This window comes from Halichondria panicea, chromosome 10 (genome assembly GCF_963675165.1).
Source record: "Halichondria panicea chromosome 10, odHalPani1.1, whole genome shotgun sequence".
Taxonomy (NCBI): Eukaryota; Metazoa; Porifera; class Demospongiae; order Suberitida; family Halichondriidae; genus Halichondria; species Halichondria panicea.
Genome location: NC_087386.1, coordinates 4,041,862 through 4,058,267, shown reverse-complemented (window position 1 = coordinate 4,058,267; position 16,406 = coordinate 4,041,862). Strand labels below are relative to the sequence as shown.

The following is a 16,406-nucleotide window of genomic DNA, read 5'->3' as shown; positions in this document are numbered from 1 at the left end:
GAAATCTTTCACTCGGTCTCAAGGAACTACTGGATCGACATGACACTTTATTCAAAGATGAACTGGGAACCATCCAACCACAGCAAGCTACTCTCCATGTGCAAGCAGAGGCGACACCAAAAATTCTTCAAGCCCCGACCAATGCCGTTTGCTCTCAAGGATGCTGTTGGACAGGAATTAGATCGACTTGAGAAGCACGGAGTCATTAAAAAAGTTGACTCTAGTGATTGGGCTACACCTATTGTGACAGTACCAAAACCTGAAGGAAAGATTCGGTTATGTGGAGATTATAAAGTCACCATAAATCAAGTTCTCACTGTGGATCAATATCCACTACCCAAACCTGAAGATTTGTTTGCCACTCTAGCAAATGGACACAAGTTCACTAAGCTGGATCTTCGTCAAGCCTACCTACAACTCCAACTTGATGAGTCCTCCAGAAAATATGTCACAATCAATACGCATCAAGGCCTGTATCAGTACACACGTCTACCTTTTGGCATTGCTTCTGCTCCAGCCATATTCCAACGGCTCATGGACACTATTCTGCAAGGGGTACCTAATGTTGTTTGCTACATTGATGACATTCTGGTGACGGGCAATAGCGAGGACGACCACCTGAACAACCTCAATGAAGTGCTATCCAGACTCGAAAAACATGGTTTTCGGTTGAAGGACAAGTGCAAGTTTATGACAAATTCTGTGGAGTATCTAGGTCATCAGATTGACAGGGAAGGCATTCGAGCACTCTCACACAAGGTCGACGCAATAGTCAATGCTCCTCAACCAACAAATATCCAGGAATTACGTTCATTTCTAGGACTAATCAACTACTATGGGAAATTCATATGCAACCTGGCAAGTCTGCTCCATCCACTAAATCAGCTACTGCAAGCTAACAGGAGGTGGGAATGGACTGAGACCTGTTCGCGAGCATTTCAAGACGCCAAGGATCAATTGGTTTCAGCGGATGTCCTCACCCATTACAATCCTGAGCTACCCCTTCAAATGGCAGCAGATGCTTCAGCCTACGGTATAGGAGCAGTCATCTCACACCTCCCAGATGGAAGTGAGAAACCAATTTCATTTGCTTCACGCACTCTCACACCAAGTGAAAAGAATTACTCTCAACTTGAAAAAGAAGCTCTTTCACTTATATTCGGTGTCAAGAAATTTTACCAATATCTCTATGGCAGAAAATTCACCCTGATAACTGACCACAAGCCACTCACTGCGATTTTCGGAGCCTAGAAAGGAATTTCCACATTGGCCACTGCACGACTACAGAGATGGACACTCTTGCTCTCGGCGTACAACTACGAGATACAGTATAAACCAACAGAATCTCACAGCAATGCGGACGGTCTCTCCAGGCTACCCTTACCAGTGATGCAGGATTCTGATGTGGGAGGAGAAGGAGTGCGTATTTTCAACATTTCTCAAATTCTGTCTTTGCCAGTAACCTCCAAGGATGTTCAACAAGCCACAAAGTTGGACCCAATTCTCAGCAAAGTGCTAAGATACACAAGAGATGGATGGCCAACTCAAGTCCCAGACGAGCTCAAACACTACTACTCTAAAAAAGATGAAATATCTATTGAGGCTGACTGCCTACTATGGGGAATCAGAGTAATCGTTCCAAAATCTCTCCAAGCACAAGTGCTCAAAACTCTGCATGAAGGCCATTCAGGAATTCAGAGAATGAAGGCCCTCGCCAGAAGTTATATGTGGTGGAAAGGAATAGATCAAGACATTGAAAGTCAATCTAAGTCCTGTAAACCGTGTCAGGAACACAAACTAAATCCCCCCTCAGCACCTTTGCACATATGGCAATGGCCTACGGCACCACTAAAACGAATCCACATTGACTTTGCTGGACCCTTTCAAGGAAAGATGTTCTTAATAATCGTGGACGCACACTCAAAGTGGCCTGAAGTAATCATAATGTCAAGCACTACCGCTGACCATTGAAGCTCTCTTTACATTCTTTTCAAGATATGGTCTGCCCGAACAACTTGTCTCAGACAATGGCCCTCAGTTTACCTCACAGGAATTCGAAACAGCAATGAAACAGCAAGGTATCAAGCACATAAGGAGTGCGCCTTATCACCCATCAACAAATGGTTTGGCCGAGATATTCGTGCAGACATTTAAGAATGCCATGCAAGCTAGTGAAAATGATGGACACACTCTAATCACTAGACTCAGTACATTTTTGGGAAGGTATCGAGCAACTCCGCATGCAACTACTGGTCGTTCACCAAGTGAACTCTTTTTACAAAGGAAATTCCGTACCAAACTCGATCTGCTCAAATCGGATGTAGTAACCACTGTGCAGGACAAGCAACTTGAACAGAAGAAATACCATGACCAGCACTCCAAATTGAGGTCATTCACATTGGGACAAACTGTCACTGTGAGAGACTATCTCTCATCGAAGAAATGGATGTCAGGGGTGATTGCAAGTATACTTGGACCGACTATGTATAAAGTTAAGCTGTCGAATGGGAACGTTGTTGTCAGACACATCGATCAGATGCGTGACCGTCAGTTTGCAGACACAGAAGAAGAAAACCCATTCGAGTATTTCACAAGTAGAGCTGAAATGACTGGAAGTGAATCATCGATCGAATCACCTCGCAATTCACCACCTCAGCGAAAGACCTACCCAAGACGAGATCGCCGCCCAGTCGAACGCTTAATGTACCCTCCCCTACTTAAAGGGGGAGGAATGTGGTAATCTGGTAATGTGGTTTAGGAAATCACCAGAACCTTGGACTTGTAAACAGGATATTAATACATGTAGAACCTTCTAGATGTTAGTAGTAAATACTTAGCCTTGTACTAGTTTAATCTAGTAACTTCTTATTCTGGAACATTCTTACTGTTCTGTTTTTGTATAAATATTTGTGCACGTTTTATATCTATCAGAGTTCTAATTATTTAAGTTATTGATTACAAGACATTACAAGGTGGTAACACTGATTATGAATACTTTTGCTAAAAAGTTTGCACACGATGTTTACTGCCTGTGTTGCCATTGGCCTGGCCCGGCCACACGTATTTATTAGTTGCTTGGCTTTTATCCCTCCAGTTAGACGTTGTCCGTGTGTATTTATTTATCGGCTGATGAGATCAGAATTACGACTGCCACCATCGGACTGTTGAGCAGTATGAACAGTCTCATACCAGTTTTTATTGCATGCTTCCGTGAGTTATCGACTAGTCTAGCAATATTCAGAGTCTGTACAAGCGCTACAATTTTCATTGTAAGTGGGGGTGCAATTGGTGAGCCCATTCTCTAAAGGGACCGTATCGTGACCTACATCTATACAAATCTCTAGTTGACTCTCACTTCCTGCTATGTATTGTGTTTTACGTATGATGTAAACTCACTCCACCCATTCCCTCCACAGATGCAATGCAAGAAAGTGGGGGTTCATCAACTGGTGACTTGACTCTCACTTCCTGCTATATGTATTGTATTTTACGTATGATGTAAACTCACCATTCCCTCCACAGATGGAATGCAAGAAAGTGGGGGTGCATCAACTGGTGAGTTGACTCTCACCACAGATGCAATGCAAGAAAGTGGGGCATCCATTCCAGGTCCCAGCAGCCAGAAAGACTGACCATCAATAATTATTACTTGACTTGTATTGTAGACTGTTCTATTTTCAATTTTTTTCTTTTACCCATTATTATGTATTGTGTAGACTGTTCTATGAAATGCATATTCAATATTTCTTTATGGAGTATTATGTATTATATCGTATAATGTAGAAGACTCGGGCCACTCTTAGTGTAGTAACAGAGGAGATCGGACAGCATTCCGCCCATGCGGAATGATAAAGAGAAGGTGGTAAGATAATTATATTTAAGTATAGTGTATATAGTTATTCCCTAAAAGGCTCGGAGGGTGTACATTGAGGAGGGCCGATTGATCAGAAATGATCTCGTTAGACGCAGACAAAGCTAAGGACAGAGAAAGCGGAAAACCAACAACTTGAAAACGTCCATTGAACTCATACCCTCTGGACGAAAGATACTTACGATACAATACAAACAGGCCTGATGCTATTTGTTGTGATAATTATTACCATGATAAACGCTGTATACGTAGAAGTACACATGCTTTCTGTTCTTAATTGGGCCCCAGTGACTCCCGGTCACTCATGCCTAGGAATAAATGACTCCCCCAGTCACTGGAGAGCCGTCTTACGCAAAGACAAAATTGCTTGACTTTGTTACCACTTGATTCTATATCCCTATTTATAATTATTATATATCCTTTCTCTGATATGCATGCCCTCTTCTCTTTATAAGCGTATGTGGTAAGGTTACGGTCAACCGTTTGCTCATTAATTATTCATGAGCTAGATCTAGTGATCCTTTCCAGTTGGAAGTCCAGCTGAAATGCAGAGGTCAGTCTTACTTTAAAGCTTAGGGTACAGTCTAATGTAACTTCAGTATATAGAGGGCGGGTTGAAGAAATAATTATTTCGAAAAAAGGCTACTGAAAGCTCACAAGAGGCTGTTTTCCTTGCCGCCATTTTAAGTGGAGTTAGTCTACATAATTTTTATTATTTTGTGAGTTTCTTTACCTGGAAAGAAAAAAACTCTTCCTTGTGTTTACGAATAGGTGTGTTTATGCTGACCATCTATCCATATTTAGGAAAAAGACCATATTCAGGAAAAAGCAACACAAGTGTCCCCATCAAAGTCAATTTTCTCTTACACAGGTATAACACACGAACGTTGAAATGGGCAAGGCTTGTTGAAGAATCTGCCCTGTTAAAAGAAAATTTTCGCAAGAATCAAATTGTGCAGGCATGCACACAATCTGATGGCGTCATACAATCCAACCATATTGTCTCCCATAGACAATATACCGAGTATGAAAGATCTAAGCTGCTGTACAGATTGCAATTTATCCTGAGTGGCTGTACCCACGCAACATACCTCAAGATCTTGCAGCACACGCTGGAAATAAATGCCGTTAGTGCTCCAGCATTTCTAGACACTATACGAACAATGTGTCCCGTGGTGAAGGCAATGGTTGATGAGCAATGCAAAGAAGCAATGAAACACATCGATGTGACCAGACTGGGATCATGGAACCGAGCAGTGACGACCGCTGATGGAGCTTGGATGACACGGGGGTATCACAGTAAGAACTTTACTTTCAGCGTACGAAATAACTGTGCCCTGCTGTTTAGAAAGCACCTGTGTCAGAGGGGACGAGACAGTATAATACAAGAGCCACTCTATGAAGGCACATCCAAAGGGGCAGAAGGCTATGGGCTATGCAGCTAAAATTGCATTCACCGAGTTAAACAAACGAGGTATGAATGTGGAGATAAATTGGCAAAATGCTGACTCGTCATACAGCAAAGCAGCCACGGAACATGCAATAGGAACAAGAAAGCATTCCCAGAAGTGGAGTCTGTGACGTGGAAAAACCACTCCGGTTATGGGTGCATGTCTAAAGCATTCATGCATTCATGGAACAATCCCGGAATAACTTTTCACAAATCCTCACGGAAAGCGAGTCGGCATCTGCGTGCTCTCCCATATCACATAAGCGACATTCATGGAGGAAAGTGTGAGTTTCATCCAAAAACTATTTGCAGTTGTGGTAAATGTGAAGAACGTGCCGAGTACAAATGTACTGGCAAGCCATACAGATCAAATTAACATGCCCTTTCCACATTCTTGCCTACAAAATTGAGATCAAGCACCAAGCTGCAATGGGAGATGAACTTGTTCATCCTGAACTGAAAAGAGGACATTCCAACTGGCCAGAGGCATCTCACAACGTGCTCAGAAAAGAGAGACTACACCTTGGGCTCCTGCAGGCAAACGTGTCAAACGCTTGGAAAAAAGGGGCCTGGATCACGGATCTGTACAAGAGGCTGCAACTGCCAGTCTACCATGGTGTCGAGGAGGGACATGGGAAAAGTACAAAAAACAAGAGGTGAAGAAAAACCGCATTGCACGCAAGATCGCCAGAAAAGAAGAGCCCCCATGCGCACGGTAGAGACACCTATGGTGTCGACGACCATGCAAAAAAGAGAGACAATAAGTTGAACAGAAAGAGGTGAAAATTGCAAGTGATCGCCAAAAAAAAAAGAGAAAGACGATACAAAGCCAGTGCACACGCACACTCGAAAAACATCTAAAGACTGTCCTTATAACAAAAGGACTTGGTCCATTCCACTCCAACCACAAAATGAAAGTGATAAACGACTGCTGAACACACCCAAGCTCTCTCTGCCAACGACCTGCTGCATACGACATGTGACGTCACATCTAGTGTGTTGGGTAAAGTTACTGCAAAGTAATTGTGTTACGTTTAAAGGTTTTGCTGTTTGTTCCTCAGATGACCCTCTGCCTAACACATCCGAAGCCCTCTCTGCTGACGATCTGCCGTCTGAAGATGAGAATTCCTCCACAATCTTGGACGATTTTGTATTGGACGTTTCTGATGAAGAGCTGTGTACCTGCTCCACATCTACTTGGACTGCCCCCTGAATCTTAATATGAAAAAAGAAATGTTTCAAACGATACAAGGCCACAAAAAACGTTTAAACTGTGCTGTACACAGAGCTCGAATGTCATCAAAGCATTTAACGTGCAGAGTGGTACAAGTCTTCAACAATCGGTACCAACAATCGGTACAGCAAGGGTGGCACACTCTCTGAGAATTTCTCCCCTGATGAAATGATGCCTTGCCTCCAGAATGACATTCACTTGTACAGGTGGCACCAGAGTAGGACCATATCTGTCAGGAACATCTCCGACGAAGATTTAGACGATTGCCTTCGTCAGCAACAACAGGCTTGCAGCAGCCAAACACATGGGTTTTTAATCAACTGTACACTTCAACGGGCGAAACAATCAGAAATCCAAATGGTTGGCTCACTGATTCGGTGATCACAGTGAGCCAACTTTTACTTCTCCAACACTTCCCAAACATACACGGGTTACAGCTGCAACAAGTCGGGGTTTTAAACCTCATCCTGAAAACTTTGTTCAGAACGCAAACGTAGAGAATGCTCACTGGTGCGTGGTGTCCAATGTTGGCTGCCAAGACGGAACTGTAAATGTTTACGACACCTTCTACTCTGCATTAAAATCTTCCATCATTCCCAACCTTACTACCCTAACAATACAGATGATGGATGTGCAGAGGCAATCCGATGGCTCAGACTGTGGGATTCTTGCCATAGCCATAGCACGTGACTTGTGTGTTGGGGTTTGATCCGACCCAAAGAGAATCAGATCACATCTGGAAACATGTCTCGAAAATGTATGCTTTCAACGCTTTTCGGTAACTAGCAAGCGTACGAATGGAGGTGTTAGGACATCGCAAGAAGTTGAGTTGTATTCTACTTGCAGGATGCCCGAAGGGGGTAATGAGGAGTGGGCTGCATGTGAACAATGCAATAAGTGGTTTCACAAGCACTGTGCGGATATTCCTGACATGGTGTTCTGCTCAAAAGTTCGCTGGGAGTGCAAGGACTGTACAGAGACAATTGATTGTTAAATATTTGTGTTATATACTAGTTCGATATACCGATTGACACTAGCATAGATCCATTTACAACATTATTAACAACATCGCATTCTTAAAATTAAAAATTAATTGATTAATTGAATGCATGATTGTCTGAACATAATTGCATAGTGACAGATCATAATTCTTAGTTCAAGCCCTGTAAATACATGACTATAATTCTCGAAGCTTTATTCAATAGTGCCTCCACCTTCAAAGCAAGTGCACCTCAGTTAACTGAAGCCGACGACTCTGGTAGCCTGGCTTACCTCAAGCAACTCAAGCTCTACATCCGTGAACTGGTACTCAACTCTCTCCCAGCTCATTGGGCCGAATGGATTGTCAAAAAATGAGATAAAAAAATTGTTCTAACAGAAAACTTTGATACTAGATATTACTTGAGATCGAAACTGCGTATCCACACTAATTCTAGAATAGTCTAGAAATAAGATTACTGTTGTGGATCACACCTAACTAATTACTTCCTTTAAATATCTAAATCAGTCCTTCACATAATTATATTTTCACTGACGAAAATAATATTATCACCCTAAGCGTGTCATTAAGTGGCGAATTCTCAGAGCTAAGACCCCAATTCTCAGAGCTAAGTGGCACGGTAACAACACAATTTGATAAACTTAAAAAACTAAATAGAAAACAAAGTGTGATTTGTGTAAGCTTGGAATTGTTGATATTGTACGGTGTAACACGTAATAGTAGTACACGTTACAATTATAATGTTGCAGTTTGATTGCAATGTTTGAAAATGAATAAATTGTCTGATATTCAAGAAGCATGTATATATAGATCTACATGTATAAAGTATAAGTTTTGTACAGTAGAATGAAGGGGGTGCTACATAGAGAAGCTGTGGTCGTCAACCAGATTCAAATACTTGGGTGCTAAACGACAAGGTACAGCTCAATGTATTGGGAGAAAAAATCCGTTCCGATGAGGCTGAATATATAATTATATGACTTGGTGGCATGATTGGAAGTCCCCAACTAGTGACGCAGCAAAGATACCTTTAAAAGTAACCCTCCTCACGTCAAGTTAGCAATACATTTTGAAGCAATTCAAGATGTACGAGATATGTCCAATGATTGGCCACCGCTGCTAAAACTGCCCTTACTCTTGTTGGCACCCCCAGTTCTTTGTCAGGGAATTTACAGCCGCCCAGACTGCATTCTAAACTGCATTCCGGACAATTTTCGATGACCCTTCAGACATAGGAAAAATAAAGGGCAACTCTTTCAATGCTAGATGTGCAATCAACATTATATCGAATTGATGACACAGGCCTGTTGAGAAATCTCGACAATGCAGTACCTATTTTTGGTTCGCATTTCCAAGAAGCTGACAGGGAAGACATTCTGACTACAACTCTTTCCTTTGGAAAAGCAAGAACTGTCATAATAATTATAATAATAGCTACTGTATCATGTACCGTATTTGTTCCCGACCGACTCAATTAGTAGCCCTAACACACTCAGTGGACTCCTACCTGAGGCTATATCGTCTCTGCTCGTGGCTTGTTTCAGTTAGGTGTATATACCTTTATGTGCTGCAATGCATGCATAAATGTAATTGACCTATCCACGAATGTTGTGCAAGCATGTGCTATTATGCAAGATGCGATGTAGCGCATGAGGTTGCTTGACTATGAAACCTCACCATGCAGGCAGATAGGTGCCACTGCATGATACAAACATTGTGGGTCAAATCGATACTTAACTTCATCACTAAATATAATATTTATGTCCTACCTTAATTCTGAGGGAGTCGCCGCAATTTTGGGCTGTCCCATGAACGGGTGCCACGTACTGCATGCATGCATGTGTCACTTTATTGTGTCAAAGGTACGAATGCATGCAGAATGCATGCAAAAGGTCTACACTTCCCTATGCGATTAACGACCCATGCATGGTGATTGCCGGGTATAATATAAGCTCCAGCACAAAAAATAATTTCATAAAAGTTTCTATTCAAAAAGTTACACAGCTTTGAAGAAATAACTATCGCAGCTTTTGCGAGCTCTCTAATTAAGCGATAAACAGGCTGTGGTAAATTTCTTTTTTCTCAGCTGCAACAGAGGTATTTAAATTCTCATGTAAGTCGAAGTCGGAAGTCGGAATAGCAGTCAGTTACTTTGCCCTCTGTTCTGCTATACATAATGTCGATTGAAGGGGGTATGATCACCAGCCCAAATAAATAAATAAAACGCACAAAGAAGATTGACGAGTCAAGGTGCCATGTATGCGAGCAACCACGTCATGTGAAGCCAAGTGGATGGGGTGTGACTTTTGTACGAGGTGGTTTCACAATGCCTCTTGACAAAGAGAACAATTCCAGAAGATAGCCAAGCAACAAAAAATAGTCCAATATGAAGCTACTTGAAACAAGTTTACCACCTGGGTCACAATATTTTCTGTATAATTATATGGGTGAAAATTAGTGCCAATTCTAGGATTTTGAACTCACTTGTTGTTCGGCTGTATAGCCAATCAGGTTACCACTATCTTTTAGGAATTGTTCAAAAGAATTTTGAGGATCTGAAAATGTTACGTGTATATTCAAGATTCTTGACCGGTGCAACCTGAGTCAGGTGAGAGACACCAGTTGACAGAAAAAGACAAGAAGACGGCTTCAAAACAATGAAAAACTACAGTAAAACTTAGTAAAGCTTGTGAAACGCTTCTTGAAGATACTGGAAAGAGTAAAAAGAACCTAGAACTATGCTAGAACTGACTGCAACACTACAAGAAGAAGAATGAAGCTCTGTGGTGGGAGTGGAGGGGGGTATAGAGCAGACTGGACCGGCTTAAAAAACTCAATAGAAAGTGTGCTAAAGTGTTTTTGATGCTTCCTGGCCGCCCATGCCCAACTGGAAAAAGCAATACAAAGTAACAGTGGACATGGAAAGAATGGATGTTGACTGAACAAACTATTGCATTCTGTGTTTTTTATAATGTTTTTGTCATCTTCTTGTCACTTTCACCATTCCAAGAACTTCCTACAAATTATCTGTAGAATATGCGTCCATTTCCTGTAGAATGTGTCCACTTCCTGTAGAATATGCGCCCATTTCCTGTAGAATAAGTACCTTCTTGTAGATTATGCTTCCATGTAATCTACTGTTTTTAGCCAATCAGATCAATTACAGATGATGTAATGTAGTTTAAGTACAGGTTAAATTTTAGTACCAGCAGAACTTGCCTCGATTCCAGGCCGCAGGCCTAGTGTACACTGTTCTGCGCATGCGAAGTATTACCCAAAATAATTATGGGTAGTGGAGATACTATAGTAAACTGTTTGTATACTTATTCCGTAAGGTCATGGAACTATCCGTGTCACTATAGACTAGCTGAAAAAGGGAGTGGTTTCCAGTCTAGCTACTCATGGCTACTAAATCAGCAAGTTCCAGCGACTTCTCTACTGCTCTCTCCTCTAGCAAGATCTGGTCCTAAAAGGACAAACAGCTCGAGGCATTAAGGTATCTGTACCAAGGGAGCGATGTGTTTCTCTGGATACGGTAAGTCCCTCTGCTTAAGCGCTTCCAGGCTCTTCCTTTCATGTTTGATGCTAGTTTGGCAGGATGATGTCCCCACTGTGTCAACGTAGTGTTGTACTAGTGATCTCCCCTCTGGTGTCTCTGATGGTCAACTAAGTCAGGCAGTGTTGTACTAGTGATCTCCCCTCTGGTGTCTCTGATGGTCAACTAAGTCAGGCAAGTTCGCAGTGATGGTATTGTTGCATAGGATGTGTAGATACAACATTAAACTTTGCATAAGATACCTTAGCCAAAAAGCGTTGGTCTTTTTTCCACTTATAATTAACCGATCGATTACCGACTATTTTCTGTTCTATTAATCATCACAAACCCACCACCATATTTTTAATGTTTTTACGCTAGTTTTGTAATGTAAAATGAGGAGATCTTAACTGTTGGGTAAGTTACTCAGATTTACACATGCGAATTGATGCTATGCTTGGGGTAAATTATGTCGTTGTGTTAGCTAGCGTTCATTGAGGCATGAGTTCCCGTATAACATACTCGCAACTTTACACCGGGAACTTGACCAGGAACAATTCCTTTTGAATTATGTCGTTTTAGAAACTAGGCAGTTGGCCAAAAAACAATTCAAGTCCACTATAGTTGCGACTTCCGTGACATTTTGAGTGGATGCTGGGCCAGCCTTCGATGTATTTTGACCCAATGACCCAAGGCGCTGTGCCCGAAAATGAAGTGGAAAGGCTGAAGTCAGAAAATCGAGGGAAAGTATGTATAATAATGCTTCAGGTCCTTCCACTTTCTCGCCTGAACAGAAATTGTTCGCTCTTAGCCAAAGAAAAAAGTAAATATCTGCTGATATATCTCAGTTTAAAACTACTTAAGTCATCACCTGTCGAGTTTCAACACAGGCACAAGAAACGTATGTAAATAATTTGCTTGCTATAGCCTTTGATCATAAATACTATTCTTTGATTTACTTCATTATAATGTCTGTGGGTTTGTTGCTCTTCTCCCTAGCTCGGCAAAAAGTTAGCACATTCAGTGAAGAGATCTCCTCGTCTTCGATCAAAGGTAACCAATTTTTATCGCCTCAGTAGCTCTGCCTGCGTATAGTGTTATATTCAACTATAACAGAATTAGGTGAAAAACGTACCATTGGCTTTTATCAGAAGAACTGTGGGCTGCACACTCCTACTCGCAGGCGTCGCAGCAAATCACAATAAAAATAAATGGTGTTGTGCATTCAACGAGAGGGTCGATCCCAACAGCCCAGAGGAGAGACAATACTCAGTCGTTCACATATTTCTTACACTTGTATGCATAATTATACTGTGCATGTATATACGGTCCATATGGTAGGTGGACAATTATCCGTCAATGAGATCTGGAGTAGATTGAGTAGGACAATCATTGTAGCGAAGGGGAGTTTGCATAGTCGTTTCAATTCCATTAGCAAGCAGTATGCGCCCAGGACAGTCACACTTGAATCATCATATATTTGCCTTGTCATCTCGATAGGGACAGAGTTTGGTCCTTCAGATTCTTCTTCCCGAGCCCCACTATCAGTATCCAGCCTACTCAGTGCATATAATTATACTGTAACTGCGGGTTGTACATGAAATTAACGAGAACATAAGAACATGTGTGCTTCTTTTTAAATTCAAGTCCAGTACATGGCCAGGTCAAGATTTGTTTATAGCAGAGGAGATACGGCAGGAAGTGATGTGAATTACGTTTACATTCCATAAAGAGTACATACATGCTTACATTTATAGGATGAAGCTAAACATTTTCCACTAGGGTTTCAAATCATTATAGGTGAACGGCTATTCTATGATGTGGAATACAGTGATCATGGTCTTCATAACCTGAACTTAAATGAGAGTAGCGATGATGGCAACACGTATATAGCTACCTAAGACCTCGATTTAAAGTGTCACTTAAAATAATGAAAGCACCGCGGGTGCTGATGCACACAAGACTGTGTACACAGTTTTCAATGGTGCTATATGTGAGCGAAATATCGCTTAATTAGAGTGTTGTTTCCTTGATCGAGATCTTACGGTATACATATTACTGCCTTATATACACTTATTAAAAATCAGCCACTCTCTAGTTCTGGTAATAATATATAAATCCTTCTCATAATAGGTGAATGCAATGCATGGTGTTGGCAAACTTAACGTGGTTGCCCGTGATTCCTTTCCTCCATTTCCTGCCCGATTTGTTCCTGGTAGACCGCATTTAACGGCGATGTGCTATTGGGAGAACAAACCTCACATAATGCGAGAGATCCGGGCTGCTCTTAGTAACCACGGCCTTGCTGTTGACCACCAACGCAAGGTTGTCAAGTGTACCCTAGGGGGTGGGGTAGTTGGAAGTGGTGGACAAACGTTTACCATATGTGGCGATTTTGGTATTGTTTGTGGTGTCTATGTTGTCCCTGACACAGCGCTTTCCTGGGCAAAGAATGCCATGGCAGAGGTAATCGATCGTCACAAGTCGAAAAAAGTTCCTATGTACTTGTACGTTGATTGCGGGTGTTGCGGTGGCTCTTCGAGTGATCCCGCATTTGATGTTTAGAATTGGTCGCGAGATGAATGCCGAGCACCCTCGATGAAAGAAATTTCTGGTTGATTTAAGCCAGGCTATGCTTTCCCAACACGAGGGGGATTTAGAATGCTTGATGAAAGCAAGGACTAGCGAAATAAGTGGAGGGATGAGTAGCGATGATGACAATGGTAAAAGTAGTGATCATGAAAGTAGTGACGAGTAAGCCAACATGTATGCTGCAACATTACTGCTTATTAATGATATGTACAGGAATAACAAGAGGCCGGTGCACATGTATGTATACAAAATGGACCTATATAGCATACAAAGTGAACATTTTGTGCAGCTGAAAGCGTGTAAGCTAGGCTTAGAAGGAGACGCCACCTAATAAGAGGAAAGCAGCTGCTGGAAGACAATAACAATTACCTTATAGCGGGTAATGTTCATGGGGTAAAAAATTTGTTTACCTTCATTGCATGCGCTACGGTAAGCCACGCCTAAGTTTTGGTGGGGAACATTTTCGTGTAGGTCCAGCTTGCCCACGAACATAACGAATAGTTTACCCCTCGAAAATTACCCACTATATAGTACTACCTTGGTTTCATTTTTGTCAATTGACCAGCTAAAGGTGAACGAGTGTGACAAATTTTGTGCCAAAATGACGAAAGCAAGAAGAAGCAGGTTCCATTGAGAAAGAAGGTGAGACTTACATTGTGAGTGAAAGTGGAGAAGAAAGTTGTGCATCTCCCACACAAGTGAATTGAATTAATAAATACAAAACCACTGAAGTTGAGCCCATATGCAATTAAAAAGTTATGTACTTAGAGCGTCTATAGCTAAGCTTGCAGACCTTATACCAACGATATTTGTACATCTTTTTTTAAAGGTTTCAGGCTCAGAAAATGGAAATAATGAAGCGGAAGAGACAAAGAAAGGCAATTTGAAGAAGAGTAGGAGGTGTCAATCAGGCCAAGTACTGCAGCCACAGTTTCAAGATCGGTGCAGCGACAACGGCGGCGGAGGACTGTGTTATTAAGATCCTGGGCCGATGGGTAAGATGAGAAGCGTAGGAAGAGCGTAGGAGAGAAAAAGAGAGAAGCGTGAGATAGGGGACTGCTGTGGTAGGGGCAAGACCAATTGTGCGAAGATTGGTTTTAATGTGTGCTCAAAAGGTTGCAAAGGGTTTCTCACAGATTATGGCGCGTAGTCTAAGTGGTACACTCCCTTTCCTGTATGATGACCCAAGCGGTGATGTGGTTCTTCTCCTTGACAAAGATGAGCACTAGGAGAGCTCAGCTCTCAGCCAGATTTTCTCCACATGTGACATGCAATGAGTTGGTGGTTGACAGTTTATCCAACTGGCAAGGCAGATGAAAGGCATTGATTAATGCATGCACCGTCACTAAAATTGGCAACCTGTTGACAAGCTGGAAAAGACTTTGTCAACTGCTCATTTTGCTCTACGTCAATTGGGCACTGGCTGCATTCCTTTTTAAATACAGATCTACTGCTTAATTACAATTATAAACTGCTTATAATTATATACACATTTCCAGAGCACCTATACAATGCCTTATACAATGCCTTATATACACATTTCCCGAGCACCTACAATACCTTGAAGAACATGTGCAGGAATACAAGGATTCAAAACAAACCATACGCTCTGAGCCACAACTGCAACCAGGTTGTGAACAACTCATAATGGAGGCCATCGCAGTATCGAAGGGATCAGAAGCTACAAGAACCTCCTTAGAGCAACAAGAAAACATTTCAGTCTACATCCTACATGGTAAAAAGCCTCGTATGGACATGGTGCCAGTAGCAATTCACAGAGTCTTTCTTTCTTGTCTGTGCCTCTTATCATTATTCTGTCGATATATTTATATGCATGCATATTTAATATCAGTATGATTGTATAAACATCATTATATAATAATGGACAGACCTCTAAATGTCTAAGAGGTCTCTATGGCATCAGATTGCTAATCACGTGTAAAAGCAGTATATAATTATGTTGGTTACAGCACGACACGTGTTTCTCTTTAAACCATGGATGAGAAAGAAGTCCTGGTTAGTTTTCGTGAACGAAGGCGTACTGTGCAGGGGTCGCTTCCAATATATGTAAGGCCCTAGGGACTACTGTACTCCTGAGCACAATCAGCGCTGCTATTATTTTATCACATGTTGTTTTTCTTTCGCAGCTTCATAATATAACCGGCTATTTCAACAGATATGCCATGTGGAAAGTGAAATGCCAACAAGCCAACAAATCATTGGGATCTATATGTGTCGTGAAGTTTAATGCGTGTTCAGCATCTTAAAGAATCCATTAAGGCTGTTTTTGTAAAAAGAAAAAATCACTATTGCTAGTCTACATAATTATACAGTACGGATGAACCTATTTCTTCTTTTAGAGAGCCCTACTAATTATACCACTAAAACGTTCAACCACAATAAAACCTAGGAAAACTTCGAGTATAACTAACAAAATATTCTTGTACTGTTTATTATATCCCCTCACCAAACAACATTTCTTCTTCTGGCAACAATGAACATGCGAACTCACAAAAGGTGGGTCTACCACACAGAACTCCACGGGAATAGAATCGACTAGTGAAGGCGTGCAAAAAATGAAATCATCAGGCTTAATGGTATATCCCCCCCCTCCCCCTGACACACACACAGATTGCTTTACATCAATAATTATTCTACCCATTATAGAGCCAATGGAAAGTACTTTACGTGGGTAGTAAGATAAGCTTTGCACAGATGCAAATA

General features: G+C 41.6%; 2 protein-coding genes across 2 annotated transcripts in view; one reads left to right on the top strand and one right to left on the bottom strand.

The window, feature by feature from the left end:
• LOC135342967 (uncharacterized) overlaps window positions 1–16,406 on the bottom strand; it is a 40,463-nt gene that overhangs the window by 4,939 nt on the left and 19,118 nt on the right. The gene's annotated exons all lie outside the window — the stretch shown is intronic.
• LOC135342482 (uncharacterized protein K02A2.6-like) lies at window positions 2,066–2,740 on the top strand. The gene has a single exon (XM_064539212.1). The coding sequence runs from the start codon at window positions 2,066–2,068 to the stop codon at window positions 2,738–2,740; it is 675 nt and encodes a 224-aa protein (XP_064395282.1).

Coding starts and splice junctions, on each gene's coding strand:
- LOC135342482 (XM_064539212.1), top strand. CDS start 2,066: ATGAAACAGCAAGGTATCAAGCACATAAGGAGTGCGCCTTATCACCCA.